At 38.2% G+C, this 15,222-nt stretch overlaps 1 protein-coding gene and 1 pseudogene across 3 annotated transcripts in view; one reads left to right on the forward strand and one right to left on the reverse strand.

Annotated features, from left to right (window-relative positions):
- FLT3 (fms related tyrosine kinase 3) overlaps nt 1–15,222 on the forward strand; it is an 80,538-nt gene that overhangs the window by 9,013 nt on the left and 56,303 nt on the right. For both annotated transcript variants that reach the window (XM_003797615.1, XM_003797616.3), the window contains exon 2: nt 12,722–12,843. In XM_003797615.1, the coding sequence (XP_003797663.1) occupies nt 12,722–12,843 (122 nt within the window). The remainder of the gene's footprint in view (nt 1–12,721; nt 12,844–15,222) is intronic.
- LOC105887783 lies at nt 8,252–9,031 on the reverse strand (annotated as a pseudogene). Its single transcript, XR_001161598.1, has one exon. The product of XR_001161598.1 is annotated as a 28S ribosomal protein S15, mitochondrial pseudogene (transcript).

Below are 15,222 nucleotides of genomic sequence, written 5' to 3' on the forward strand. Positions count from 1 at the left end.
TGAAGAATATAAATTGTTAAATTTTTTTTTTTTTTTTTGAGACAGAGCCTCAAGCTATTGCCCTGAGTAGAGTGCCGTGGCATCATAGGTCACAGCAATCTCTCAACTCCTGGGCTTAAGCAATTCTCTTACCTTAGCCTCCCAAGTAGCTGGGACTAGAGGCGCCCACCACAATGCTGGGCTATTTTTTGGTTGTAGTTGTCACTGTTGTTTGGCAGGCCTGGGCTGGATTTGAACCTGCCAGCTCTGGTGTATGTGGCTGGCACCTTAGCTGCTTGAGCTACAGGTGCTGAGCCAATAAGTTGTTAATTTTGATGAAGTATACTAATGGAGAAAAATTTGCCCTAGATTATAAACACTGCTGTGGACCCACCTGCAAACAAAATGTTTACAATAAATTTAATTGCATCTCAGAAAAACTTTAAGAATATTTAACAGATTACAAAGACATCTGGCACCAGGTAAAATTTGCAACATCTGGCACTTGATAATAAATTATTAGACAACTAAAGAAGGAGAAAAATTCAACTTATAATAAGGAGCAAAATCAATCATCCAAAAGGGACCAAGAAATGTCATAGAATGTGGAATTAGTAGGCAAGAATGTTAAGACAGTTGTTATAACAACATTCTACATATTCCTTAAGATTGAAGAAAGACTGTACATGTTATATAGAGGCATAGTGAGTATTAAAAATTACCCAAATTGAATGTCTGGAGATGAAAACTATAGTTACATAGTATGAAATTAGTAACTGCAGATTAAATACTTTGGAAGAAAAGATTAGTGAATTTGAAGAGATAGCAACAGAAAATATTCAAAATGAACAGAGAAAACTATATTAAACAAAATGAGCAGAGAATCAGGGAGCTGATTCAAATAGTCCAATACACATGCAATTAGAGTCCCTGAAGGAGAGAATGAAGAGGAGGATGAAGACCAAAAAATACATGAAGGAGTAATAAAGGAAAAAATTCCAGATCTGATAAAAATTGTAAACCCACAGATCCAAGATGTTCAATGACACTCAAGCACATAGTTCATGAAGAAAACTTCAAAGGGCTCATTTTAATCAAATTGGTTAAAACCTGTAATAGAGAGAAAATCTTTTTTTTTAAGAGAGCAATGGGGTCTCATCATGTTGCCCAGGCTAGTTTCAAAGTCCTGGACTCAAGCAATGCTCCTGCTTTGGTTTCCCAAAGGTTTACAGGTTTACAGGTGTGAGTCACCAGGCCTGATAAAAGAGAAAATCTTATAATCATCCAGATAAAAAGATACACTCATTTAGCAAACTTCTTGTCATGAACAATGTAAGTTAAAAAAAAAAAAACAGACAACATCTTTAAAGGACTGAAGGAAAAATAATATGAATGTAGAATTTATATATAAAGAAAATATTTTTTAAAAATGGAGAAGAAACTAATATGTTTTCAGATGTAGAGAAACTAAAAATAAATAATCACTACCAGTCTGGCACAATAGGAAACATTAAAGAAAGCTCTTTAGGCACAAAGATAATATAATACAAGATGAAAATATACAAAGGAATGAAAAATACTGGATATGATAACTATGTGAGTGAATATAGACTTTTTTCTTATTTTTTAAATCCCTGCTAAAAGATAATTAATTGTTTACACCAGGCATGGTGACACTTGTCTATAATTCCAGCCCTCTGGGAAGCTAAGGTTGGAAGATTTTTTGAGCTCAGGAGTTCAAAACCAGCCTGAGCAAGACTGAGAGACACTCTCTACCAAAAATAGAAAAGTTAGCTGGGGTCAGTGGCATGCACCTGCAGTCCCAGCTACTCCAGAGGCTGAGGCAGGAGAGTTGCTTGATCCCAGGAGTTTGAGGTTACAGTGAGCCATGCTGGCCAGATTGCACTCTGGCCTGGGGCAACAGAGTGAGACTCTCGTCTCAAAAATAACAACAATAGCGGGGCCCATAGCTCAGTAGGGTAGGGTGCCAGCCATATACTGAGGCTGGCAGGTTTGAACCCGGTCTGGGCCAGCTAAGGCAACAATGACAATTGCAACAACAACAAAATAGTGGGGTATTGTGGCAGGAGCCTGTAGTCCCAGCTATATGGGAGGCTGAGGCAAGAGAATCGCTTAAGCCCAGGAGTTTGAGGTTGCTGTGAGCTATGATGCCACAGCACTCTACCAAGGGTGACATAATGAGACTCTGTCTCAAAAATAATAATAATAATAATAAATAACAACAATAACAAATAATAAAAAAGTAACTTACTGTTTAAAGCAAAAATAGTAATAGTGTCTTGTAGAATTTATAAGTTATGTAGAAGTACAACATATAGCAACAGTAGCACAAATTCTGAAAGGGATGAAATTATATTTGAAGTGGTGTAATAACACTTAAAGATAGACTGTGTTAAGATAAAGGTACATACTATAGACTTCAAAAACTACTAAAATAACAAAATGAAGAATTATAGCTAATAATCCAAAAAAGGAAATAAAGTGGAATTATTACCCCCCAAAAGCTTATTTATTCCCAAAGTAGGTAGAAAAAGAGGAGCAGGGAATTCAAAAGCAGATTGGACAAATATAAAACAAGGAACAAGAATTTAAACCTAATCACATCAATAATCAATCTCATTAAATTTAAATGATCTAAATGTCACGATTAAAGGCAGAAGTTGTCAGATTTGTTTTAAAAAATCCAACAAGACCCAACTATATGCCACATAAATGAAACCAATTCTAGATGTGAAGACACAAATAGTTAAAGGTCAATGTATGGGGAAAAAAGTTTTATGCTAACCCAAATCAAAGGAGATGTAGAGTGGCTATTATAACATCACACAAAGTATATTTCAGAGAAAAGAATATTGCTGGGAACACAGAGAGCCATTTCAATAATGCTTGATTCATCAAAAGGACATAAAAATCCTAAGCGTTTATGCATCTAATAATGGGGCTGGAGAACACATGGAGCAAAACTTGATTGAAGTGCAAGGAGAAATGGACAAATCCACAGTTATACAAGGAGTTCAGCACTCCTCCTGTAATAACTGATAGAACAAGGGAAAAGAAATCAGTGAGACATAGAGGACCTGAACATTACTATCAGGCAGCCTGACCTAAGCACATCATGGAATGTCCCAACCCATGATGTGAATGTGCATTTTGTCAAGTGCACACAATACACTTATCAACACAGAGCATATTCTGAAACATAAAGCAAGCTTCAATACATTTGAAAAGTTTCAAGATATATAAGGTGCATCTTCTGACTACAACATATGAAATTAAAGATTACTAACAGAAAGACATCTGGAAGATCCCCTGTGAGAAACCAAACTTTATTATTATTATTATTATTTAGTTTCAGATTATTATGAGGGTACAAATGTTTTAGGCTACCTTGTTTTTGTTTCTAAGAAGTTCAAGTTGTAGTTAAGCCCTTCCCCCACGGGGTATTCTACATCCTCACATTGGTGCCCATTAGGTGGGAACCTGCCAATTGTCCTCCCTCCTCTCCTTTCCCCTCCTCTTCCCTCCCCCTTACTAGAATATGCTTGTGTTTTTCTGTCATGTGGGCATGTAGTTGTTTACATATTGGTTTCATATTAGTATTGAGTACATTGGAGGGAATCCAAACTTTAAATAACCGTGAGTAAAAGAAACCAAAAGATAGACTCGGTGCCCGTAGCTCCGTGGTTAGGGTGCCAGCCATATACACTGAGGCAGGCACATTCAAACCCAGCCTGGGCCTGCTAACAGTGACAAATGCAACAAAAAAATAGCCAAGTATTGTGGTGGGTGCCTGTAGTCCCAGCTACTTTGGAGGCTGAGGCAAGAGAATCACTTAAGCCCAAGAGATGGAGGTTGCTGTGAGCTGTAGCACCATAGCACTCTACCAAGGGCAACATAGTGAGACTCTGTTTCAAATAAACAAAGAAAGAAAGAAAGAAACCAAAAGATAAGTTAAAAAATATTTTTAATTGAATAAAAATGAAATATATCAGAATTTATGGGATGCCCCAAAAACAGTACTTAGGAGGACATGTTTAATATTAAATTGTTAGTTATTAAATATAATTTAATTATTAATTATAGGATTAAGTTATATCAGCAAAGAACAGAGATCTCAAATCAATGACATCCCATTCAAACATAATAAACAGGAAAAAATGGCAAATTAAAATGAGCAAAAGAGGGCCAGGCACGGTGGCTCATGTCTGTAATCCTAGCACTCTGGGAGGCTGAGATGGGTGGATTGCCTGAGCTCATGAATTTGAGACCAGCCTGAGCCAGAGCAAGACCTGGTGGGCTTAAGCGATCCTCTTGCCTCAGCCTCCCAAGTAGCTGGGACGACAGGTGCCTGTCACGTGTCTGGCTTGTTTTTTATCACTCTCTCCGGGGTGATAAAGTCCATATCTCAAAAAAAAAAAAAAAAGCCAAAGAAAGGAAATACAGTAATAATGAAGTAAAAAAGAAAACACAAAACATCAAGAAAATCAATGGAACAAAGAGCCGTAAAAGATTAATAGAATAGATAAAACTCTAGCCAAACTGATCAAGAAAAGAAAAAGGAAGGCTGGGTGCCTGTAGCTCAGCTGCTAGAGCGCCGGCCACATACACCAGGGCTGGCAGGTTCAACCCCAGCCCGGGCCTGCCAAACAATAATGACAACACCAACAAAAAAATAGCTGAGCGTTGTGGCGGGTGCCTGTAGTCCCAGCTACTTGGGAGGCTGAGGCAAGAGAATCACTTAAGCCCAAGATTTGGAGGTTGCTGTGAGCTGTGCCACCACAGCACTCTACCCAGGGCAACATAGTGAAACTCTGTCTCAAAAGAAAAAAAAAAAAAAGAATTTAATGAGGCCACAAGTGGTGGCTCATGCCTGTAATCCTAGCACTCTGGGAGGCTGAGGTGGGAGGATCATTTGAGCTCAGGTGTTTGAGACCAGTCTGAGCAAGAACAAGACCCCATCTTTACTTAAAAAAAAAAAAAAGAAAAGAAAAAGGAAGACACAAATAGAGAGCCAACGGCATTACAGAATCTATAGATGTTAAAAGAATAATATATAAATACTATTAGAAATTTTATGTCTCTACTTTTTGACAACTTTTACTTAGTGGAAAACTTCTTGAAAGACACATAGTACCAAAACTCATTCAAGAAAAGTTTGATAACCTAAATAATGCTATAATAAAGAAATTGAATTTGTAGTTTACAATATTTTCACACTGGCTCGGTGCCTGTGGCTCAAGCGGCTAAAGCGCCGGCCACATACACCTGAGCTGGCAGGTTCAAATCCAGCCTGGGCCCGCCAAACAACAATGGTGGCTACAACCAAAAAATAGCCAGGCATTGTGGAGGGTGCCTGTAGTTCCAGCTACTTGGGAGGCAGAGGTAGGAGAATAGCTTGAGCCCAGGATTTTGAGGTTGTTGTGAGCTGTGGTGCCACGGCACTCTACCCAGAGTGACAGCTTGAGACATAATGAAAACTACTGGAATAGATGGCTTTACAAGGAAATCCACCAAGCATTTAAAGAAGAAATTAAACCAATTATACAAAGTCTTTCAGAAAACTGAAGAAAAGGGCCAAGCGGGGTGGCTCACTCCTGCAATCTCAGCACTATGGGAGGCCAAGGCAGGTGGATTGCCTGAGCCAGAGTGAGACCCTGTTTCTAAAACTAGCTGGGCCTTGTGGCAGGCATCTGTAGTCCCAGCTACTTAGGAGGCTGAGGCAAGAGAATTGCTTGAGCCTAAGAGTTTGAGGTTGCTGTGAGCTATGATGCCATGGCACTCTACAAAGTGAGACTCTGTCTCAATAAGAAAAGAAAAGAAAAGAAAGAAAGAAAACTGAAGAAAAGATAACATTTACGAGGCCAACATTACTCTGATACCAGAACCAGACAAATATATTAAAACTATATAGACAAATACTGTCATGAATATAAATGCAAAAATTCTTAGTAGTATTTTTTAAAAATTGAATTAAATGGTATATAAAAAAGTATTACTTGATATCCAACTGGGGTTTATTCCAGGGGATCAGAGTTGGTTACATTTGATAGTCTATCAATCCAGTTTACTATCTTTACAGTCCAACAAAGAAATATTGCTTAAAAATAAAAGAACAAAAGCTAATGTATACAATCATCTCAATAGATACAGAAGAAGCGTTTGACAGAATTCATCCATCATTGATGAAACCTCTCAGCAAACCACAAATAGAAGTGATCTACCTGTAGCAAGTAATAGAAAAAAATATATCAAATAAATTTTTAAAATTAAAAAAATGATCTTCTTTAAACTAAGGGTATCTACAAAAGACCAATGGTGGCTCACACCTGTAACACTTGCATTTTGGGAGGCTGAAGCAGGAGGATCAATTGAGGCCAGAAGTTTTAGACCAGTTTGGGTAACATAGTAAGACCCCCTAAATCTACAGAATTTTTTTTTTAACGAGCTGAGCATTGTGGCACGGTCATCCTAGTTACTCAGGAGGAAGAGCACTTGAGCCCAGTAGGTGGAGGCTGTAGTGAGCTATGTGCACACCCTGCAACCCCGCTTGGGCAGCAGAGTGAGACCCAGTCTAAAAGAAAGGAAAAAAAGAAAAGCCTACAGCTAACACTGCATATAATGGTAAAAGAATAAATATTTTCTCCTGAGATCAGACACAATGTTAGGATGTTTACTCTCATTACTTCTGTTCAACATTGTACCAGAGATTCTAGTTATTGTATCAAGGCAAGAAAAAGAAATGAAAGGCATCCACATTGGAAAGAAAGATGTAAAACTGTGTTTTTTGCTGACAACATGACAGTCTATGTAAAAAATCCTATAGAATATTACAAAAAAGGAGAAAACCATGAATAAGTAAGTTCAGTAAGTTTGCAGGATGTAATATCGAGGTGGAAAAAAAATCAATCATCTTTCTATATCCCAGCAAATAACAATCAGAAATTGAAGTGGAAAATACCAAAATATCGTCCAAAAATATGAAACAGGAATGAAGACAGGCAAGATGCATATATTGAAAACTATGAAACATTGCTAAGAGAAACGAAACAATCCCTAAATAAAAGAAGCGACATACCGTGTTTATATGTTAGAAAACTCAATAGTGATAAATGTCAATTTTGCCTAAATTGATCTAGTGATTCAATGAAATCCCCAGTAAAATGCCTGGAGATCTTTTTTTGCAGAAATTAACAAGCTGATTCTAAAATTCATAGGGAAATACAGGAGATCTAGAACATCAAAACAACTTAGAAACAAAGAAAAAAGAGGATCTCTAACATTAATTTTATATATAATACTTGCTTTCAAACCTTACTATAAAGCAACAGTAACCCAGACAATGTGAAACTGGCCTTCAGACATACCAAAAAAGAACTGAACAGAATTAATGGAACAGAAAAGTGATTCAGAAATATACCAGAAATATTTAGTCCATTTACTTTTTAAAATTTATTTCAAATAATTAAGGGATATAAATATTTTAGGTTACATGGATCATTTTTTAAATGCTTGAGTCCTGGTTTATTCCTGGATATAGATGTGCCCATCACTGGTAAATTTATATTTGACGAAGGGATAAAAGTAATTTCATTGGAGAAATCAGTCTTTCCACAAAGGGTACTCAAACAATGGAATCTTCATATGCAAATACATTCATATGCAAAACTTTGGCCCAAAGGTCATGCCCTATGTAAAGTTAACTCAAAATGGATCATACACCTGAATGTAAAGCTAAAATGTGAATGTAAGGCCAATGTAAAGCCTAAAACTACATAACTTCTATGAGAAAATCTTTCTGACTTTAGATTGGATGAAGGTTTTTGAGATTCAAACCCAAAAGCATGATTCATAACAGAAAAATTAATAAATTGGACATCTTCAATATTAAAAATGTCTAGTCTTTGAAAAAGCAAGCCCCAGATTGGTAGAAAATATTGGCATTGACCATATTTACATATCTGATAGAAGACTTATATCCTATGGATGTTTTTAAAAGCTCTCAAAACTCCATAATAAAGAGTAGAGATTTTCCAGCTATCCAGGAGGAATAAGTTCTGGAGTTCTGTTGTACCAGCATGATAACTATAGTTAACCGTGATGTACTATAAAACAAAATAAATGTCAGCATTTGATTATATTTTGTAATATATGATTTCTTTTCTGGGCCATTGTAGGCACTCATTGGTTAATTTCAAATTGAATAAATAAATGTCAGTATGCTCATATTTATTTATTTATTTTTTACCTGGCTCAGAATTTATTGGTTTTCTTTGAGTGCCTCTGGGAAGACTAGAGGAAGGCTCTCTAGGTTCCTCTTGTCTTGTTTTCGAGCTGCCGCTTTTGCAGCTTTTAAGGTCCTTTTTTGTTTCTTCAGCTTTTGAGCCTCCTGGAAAACCCAAATGCACAGAGCCTTCTTGGTCACGTATCGGCGATGGGCTCTTTGGTAATACAGAGGGGGAAAAGTGTGCTCAATTCCCAGCTCCCTGCATATCTTCTCGAAGACATCATAGTTGGTTTTACGGAGGTTTTTGAGCATCTTTTTTCTCTGGTCGATGCCCATCAGCAAATGGCGTTTGTGGGTTTTGTCCTTTCGATGTTTCTGCATATGTTCTTCATAATTGCGTATCCTGACGGTCAAGGCAACAATTCGAGCCTCCAGAGATCTGGTGTCCTCAGGGTTTGCCACGACCTTTTTCATCAACTGTTCTTGCTTGATTTTTAGCTTCTCCTTCTTGTTGGCCATTTCCAAAGATAACAGTCTTTTCACGACATCATCAACATTCTCAATTCCAGGGACGTTCTGGTAGTCTTTGAGCAGTGTGGAAGGGGATGGGTCATCGTCTTGGCTGGGCTGGACTGGTTTCTGCATGGTGTGTCCAGGGATGGCCTGTAGGAGGAGATTTCGAGGCTGCAGGCCCCACTGGCTGAAAGGAAGCCTGGCGCTTTCTCTGCCCAGCATCCCAAAGACTGGGACCTGAGTCACCGCCTGAGTCCGAATCCAACTCAGCGCCCGCCACGCGGTCCTCAGCATTGTGACTTTCAGTATGCTCATATTTAAAAATGCACTGTAGGCTCAGCGCCTGTGGCTCAAGCGGCTAAGGCACCAGCCACATACCCCTAAGGTGGCGGGTTCAAATCCAGCCCGGCCACCAAACAACAATGATGGCTGCAACCCAAAAAAAAAAAAAAAAAAATCCAGGCGTTGTGAGAGGCACCTATAGTCCCAGCTACTTGGGAGGCGGAGGCAGGAGACTCTCTTGAGCCCAGGAGTTGGAGGTTGCTGTGAGCTATGATGCCACAGCACTCTACCCAGGGGGACAGCTTGAGGGTCTATCTCAAAAAATAAATAAAATAAAATACACTGTAAAAAAATACACTGTATGTTTGAAAATTGCTGAGAGAGTACATTTTAAATGCTTTCACCATGAAAAAATAAGTACATAAACTGTTAACATTTTTTGGTACATAATATTTTCCATACTTTGGGGGTACCTGTGATATTCTGAGGCATGCATAAGAATGTGTGATGAATTCGGGGTATTTGGGGTATCTATCACCTTGAGTATTTATCATTTCTATGTGTTGGGAACATTTCAAGTCCTTTCTGTAGCGGCTTTGAAATATTTAAGACATTGTTGTTTATAAATAGTGAACAGCACATGGAAAAATGCTCAACACTGCTAATCATCAGGGAAATGCATATTAAAATCCCAGTGAGGAATGTATTTATATTACAACATCACATTGTACTCCAAGAGTATATGTAATTTTTGACAATTAAAAAAGTCAATAAAATAAGCAACCCCACTAAAAATGATGATTTGGGCAAAAGATGTGAACAGTCTCACCACCAAAGGAGTTACAGAAGCCTCTGAAAGGATCCTGAACATTAGTCAGTAGAAAGACACAAATTAAAAACCATAATGAAACACTGCATATGTATTAGAAAGGCTAAAATTAAGAAGTCTCATCATACCAAATCTTAGTGAGGATGTGATACAACTGGAATTCCCATCTACTACTAGGGGGAATATAAAATGATAAAATATCTTTGGTAAACACTTTGGGACTTTCTTAAGTTACACATCGATCTAGATGTACCCTATGACCTGGGCATTCACCTCCTTGGTATTTACCCGAGAGAAATGAAAGTATACTAGTCCATACCCGGGCTTTCACACAAATGTTCATAGCAGTTTTATTGGGTTTTTAAAAATGTATTTCATTTAATTTTTTACTTAAAAAACATTTTTTTACTACCACCTTTTCTCATGGATCAAGAAGGACATAGCAGCTTTATAAGAGCAAAAGTGGAAACAGCTCAAATGTCTATAGATTGGTGAATGGATTAAAATATTGTGTTACATGGGTGGTGCCTGTGGCTCAGCGAGTAGGGTGCCAGCCCCATAGACTGAGGGTGGCGGATTCAAATTCAGCCCTGGCCAAACTGCAACAAAAAATAGCCAGGCGTTGTGGCAGGTGCCTGTAGTCCCAGCTACTTGGGAGGCTGAGGCAAGAGAATCGCCTAAGCCCAAGAGCTGGAGGTTGTTGTGAGCTGTAACACCACGGTATGCTACTGAGGGTGACAAAGTCTCTAAAAAAATAATAAATTGTGTTACATCTATATAAAAGAGTACTATTAAGCAATTCATTAAAAACAATGAACCACTAATATATATTACAATATGGACTAATCTCAAAAATATGCAAATGAAAGAGGCTGGACCCCTCCCCTAAAAAAAAACAGTTTATACTGTATGGTTTCATTTGTATGAAGCTCTAGAAATCAAACTAATCTATAGTGACTGGAAGCAGGCCAGAGGTGGCTTGAGCACAGGGACGTGGGATGGTAGGAGGGAGGGTGACAAAAGGGTCCTGTAGAAACTTTGGGGAATGATGGATAAATTTGCTATCTTGATTGTGGTGATAGTTCTAGAGGTGCATATATATCAATTTACCAAATTGTATACTTTTAATGTGTGCAATTTATTATAAACTAATTATACCTAATAAAATCACTTAAAAGGTTATTACAGAGTGGGGCAGGAAAGGTTCTTAAACTCCCTGGGACTGTCTCAGATTATGAGATTACCAAGATGGTCGAACAGTTACCTCCTATTTCAATGACAGTGCAAAGGACAGTCTCAAATGATAGGAAAAAAAGTTGTTAATGATATAAATATATCATTTATATATAGACTTTAGATGTTCTCACCACACCAAAAAAAAAAAAAAGTGGTTAAGTATGTGAGCTGATGAATAGGTTGGTTAACTTCATTCACCATGTGTACATATAGCAAAATATCATGGTATATACTGTAAATATATGCAATTTTTATTTGTCAATTATCCCTCAATGAAATTCTAAAACAAGAAAACTCTAGACCGAGAATAAAAGGCATTAAACATAAAGACAAAGAGAATAGAGAAAGAGAGCACAACAAAATTTTGAGAGCTTTAAAACACATGAAGAAGAAAGCTGCATCTTAGCTGGAGGTTGAGAAAACTGGGAAGCAGGAACCCCCTTAAAGGTTACAAATTGCAGGCACTAGCTCCCAGAAAATAGGCCACAGACAAGAGAGAGTTGTCTCTGGAGAATCCGACTGGCCTATGAGAAACAACCTAAAGATGAACCTGCAGAAAATATCAGGCAACAGGCCTCACCATGTGCACAGAGCTTATAATGGATGCTCATAGCACTTTGTTCTTAATATACCTTGTTTGGGAAGACTGTCAAGATTGCCAGTCATTTGTGAAAAACATCTGAATAGCCCAGATGCAGTGGCTAAGGCCTGCAATCCTTGCACTGTGGAAGGCTGAGGCGGGTGGATTGCTTGAGCTCAGGAGTTCCAGACCAGCCTGAGAAAGAGTGAGACCCCATCTCTATTAAGAATAGGAAAATCTGGGTGGTGCCTGTGGCTTAGTGAGTAAGGCGCCGGCCCCGTATACCCAGGATTGCAGGTTCAAATCCAGCCCCGGCCAAATAGCAACAACAACAAAAATAAAGAAATAGAAATTGCTAAAAAAAAAAAAAAAAAAAAAAAAATAGAAAAACTGAAGCAAGAGGATCTCTTGAGCCCCAAGAGTTTGAGGTTGTTGAGGTTGCTGTGAACTATGAGGCCGTGGCTCTACCCAGGGCATCAGAGTGAGATTGTCTCAAAAAAAAGAAAAAAAAAATCCAAATAATAGGAGAGCAGAAAGGGAAGGGGAAAAAAGATATCAAAGAAATAATACAAGAAAACACCAGGCAGATATGACTTTCTAGATTGGAAAGGCCCACTAAGTACCTGGCACAGTGGATGAAAATAGACTCTTAACAAGGTACATAATTCTGAAAATTTTAGGGGACTAGTTTCAAAGACAAGATTCTATAAGCATCAGTAATGAAAAAAGAATGGCTTATGTGCAGATAATCATTTCCTCAGATATACTAGCTTTATTTCAAAAGCTTAATAGCCACATGTGGCTCGTGACTACTATATTGGGCAGCACAGGGATAGAACATTTCCATCACTGAAGATAATTTTATTGGATAGCCTTGTTCTAAGTACCTCTGCTCTTGATTTAAAGTATACTCGCCTTGTATGACATTGAATTTCCTACATACTTTCAGTTTGGCCAATTTTCCCTGATTATATTTTGTCTTGGGTTGTAAGATCAATACATATCTCTTTTTAAGGTGTGCATGTATCAACATCATGGTTTTTATTTTGTTTTACAGTTCTTTTTTCAGCAATGACATTTGGGGCTATCACAAATCAAGATCAGCCTGTGCTCAAGTGCATTTTAATCTATCATCAGAACAATGATTCATCAGTGGGGAAGTCATCATCATATCCCACGGTAAAGTAATAATAAAATTATACTTTTAGCTATTTTTCTCTAGAGACCATACTTTGTAAGCTATTGAAACCCACCATGGTTAAATGAACTTCTCTTTTTTTATGTAGTTAACTATATCATGTACTTATATCTGGTGCAGATGCAACATCTATCCTCCTAGCTAGGTGGTACTCCATTATATCCAGAACCATGTTCTTTGGGTGTGGTGGATTCAGTAGGGACTGATTGATACCCAGCATGAAGAAGGAATGATTACAATCTTCCTTTGGCATCGGAGAGGGATTACTTCCAGGACTCCTATGAAAGCCACTATCTGTGTGTGCTCAAGTCCCTGATTTAAAAAAAAAAGCATATTATCTAAGTATACACATCTTCCCATATACATTAGATCGTCTCTGAATTATAAAACCTAATGCAATGTAAATGCTATATAAATATGATTTTTTTTTGGTTTGTTTTTTGAGACAGAGTCTCAAGCTGTCCCCCTGGGTAGAGTGCCATGGCTTCACTGCTCACAGCAACCTCCAACTCCTGGGCTCAAGCGAGTCTCCTGTCTCAGCCTCCCAAGTAGCTGATATCACAGGCGCCTGCCACAATGCCCGGCTATTTTTATTTTTTTTCGGTTGCAGCCATTATTGTTGTTTGGCGGGCCCAGGCTGGATTCGAACCCGCCACGTTAGGTGTATGTGGTTGGCGCCTTAGCCACTTGAGGCACAGGTGCCAAGGCAATACACGATTTTTTTGTGGGTCATGGTTGGTCATAGCTGTAATCCCAGCACAAAGGGAGGCTGAGACAAGAGGATGGTTTGAGGCCAAGAGTTCAAGACCAGCTTTGGCAACATAGACAGACTTAGTCTCTGCAACAAAATAAAATAAAATTAGCTACCCAAGGTGGCACATGCATGTAGTCCTAGTTACTTGGGAGGCTGAGACAAGAGAATCACTTGAAGCCCAGGAGTTCGAGGATGCAGTAAGCTGTGATCCAGCCACTGCTCTCCATCCTAGGTGAAGGAGTGAGTTCCTGTCTCTAAAAAAATTAAGTAAATAAATAAATAAAACACAACCTTAACAAATTAATGATGATTGGTCTTGGTTCCTAGTAATAAATCCTATATTTTTAAAAATATACTATCAATTATTTTCAAGACCCACTGGTTCTCAAACCGCATTAAACAAATAACCATAGAAACCCTAACTGCTGCAAAGATGAACGGCCTTTATAGCGTACTTGGAGTTCTTTGGAGTTGAAGCCACTCTCTTTTGGACATTTTCCCACTTCAAAGTAAAGTAGATTGTAAACGTTTCAGCAGCTTAAAAACAAAGTTTAGATTTCTTCCATAGTTTGCTGTTCTCAGATGAGACATCTTCTGGGGTTCTTTAGGCTGGGGATGTTTTGAATAACCAAGCATTCTTCAAAACACAAAAACTTGTCAATGCCACTGTAATATGTAAGCATCTCCATCCTCAGCTATCTTACCAGTATATCTTGGAACCAGAGTAAGATGGTTTTACTGTTCCCATAGTTGACTTCATTGTTTAAAATCTGAACATTTTATCACTTAGATATGTATATCTCTGTTTGGGGTGATGGTTGGGACCACCTCTTTTTATGACTGCTTGAATGTAACTTAGACCAACTGTTACAGTCTTCACATCTGCTTTTAAGTAATGACTTTCCCGGAGACAATGAGTCTACACAGCAGCCAAGTGAGACAGGCTGTTTTTCTTCCTGCGAACTCTTAGAGAGACACGCACGTAATCCACTTCACCTCTAAGGTTATCTCTCTTCACCAAATAGGCTACAAGTTCACGTGTACTTCTTTTCCTCCAGAAAGTCAAGGCTGCATTTAGTCTCAAACTCCTTCTGAACAGAACTGGGCCATCACATCATGGTCCTGAGAAACCCCAACAAAACAAAACAGAATCACAAAATCCCCTTCCAAAAATCATGCTTAAGTCAAAGTGAGGTGCTTGACAGTCAGGTTCGATAAATTGGAACACAATTTCATGAGGAAATGTATTTGCAACAACACTTTCACATCTGTGGACGATGTCTTCAGAGTCTAAAGGCTATTGGGAGACCATTTGTTCTGTTTAGCATGGGGAAGAGTTAACCGTAGCTCCTAAATTAAGTTGTAAAAAACTAACATGTATGTATTCAATATTTGTATTTTGATTTTATGATCTTTCCCCATTTGGCCCTCTACTGTTTTAATGATGGGCTTTCTGTTTGTGAAGAACCGAAGTCACTGGAGTTTACCAAATGTGTTTGACTACCATGGCCTCTAATTTTAGGCCAGTGGCCTGCACCAGCCAGCTCATTTTCTCTATCCCACTTCTGGAAAACACATTTTTTGATTTTTTTTTTTTTTTTTTTTT

The sequence above is a fragment of the Otolemur garnettii genome, unplaced genomic scaffold (genome assembly GCF_000181295.1).
Source record: "Otolemur garnettii isolate 467f Iridium unplaced genomic scaffold, OtoGar3 scaffold00120, whole genome shotgun sequence".
NCBI lineage: Eukaryota > Metazoa > Chordata > Mammalia > Primates > Galagidae > Otolemur > Otolemur garnettii.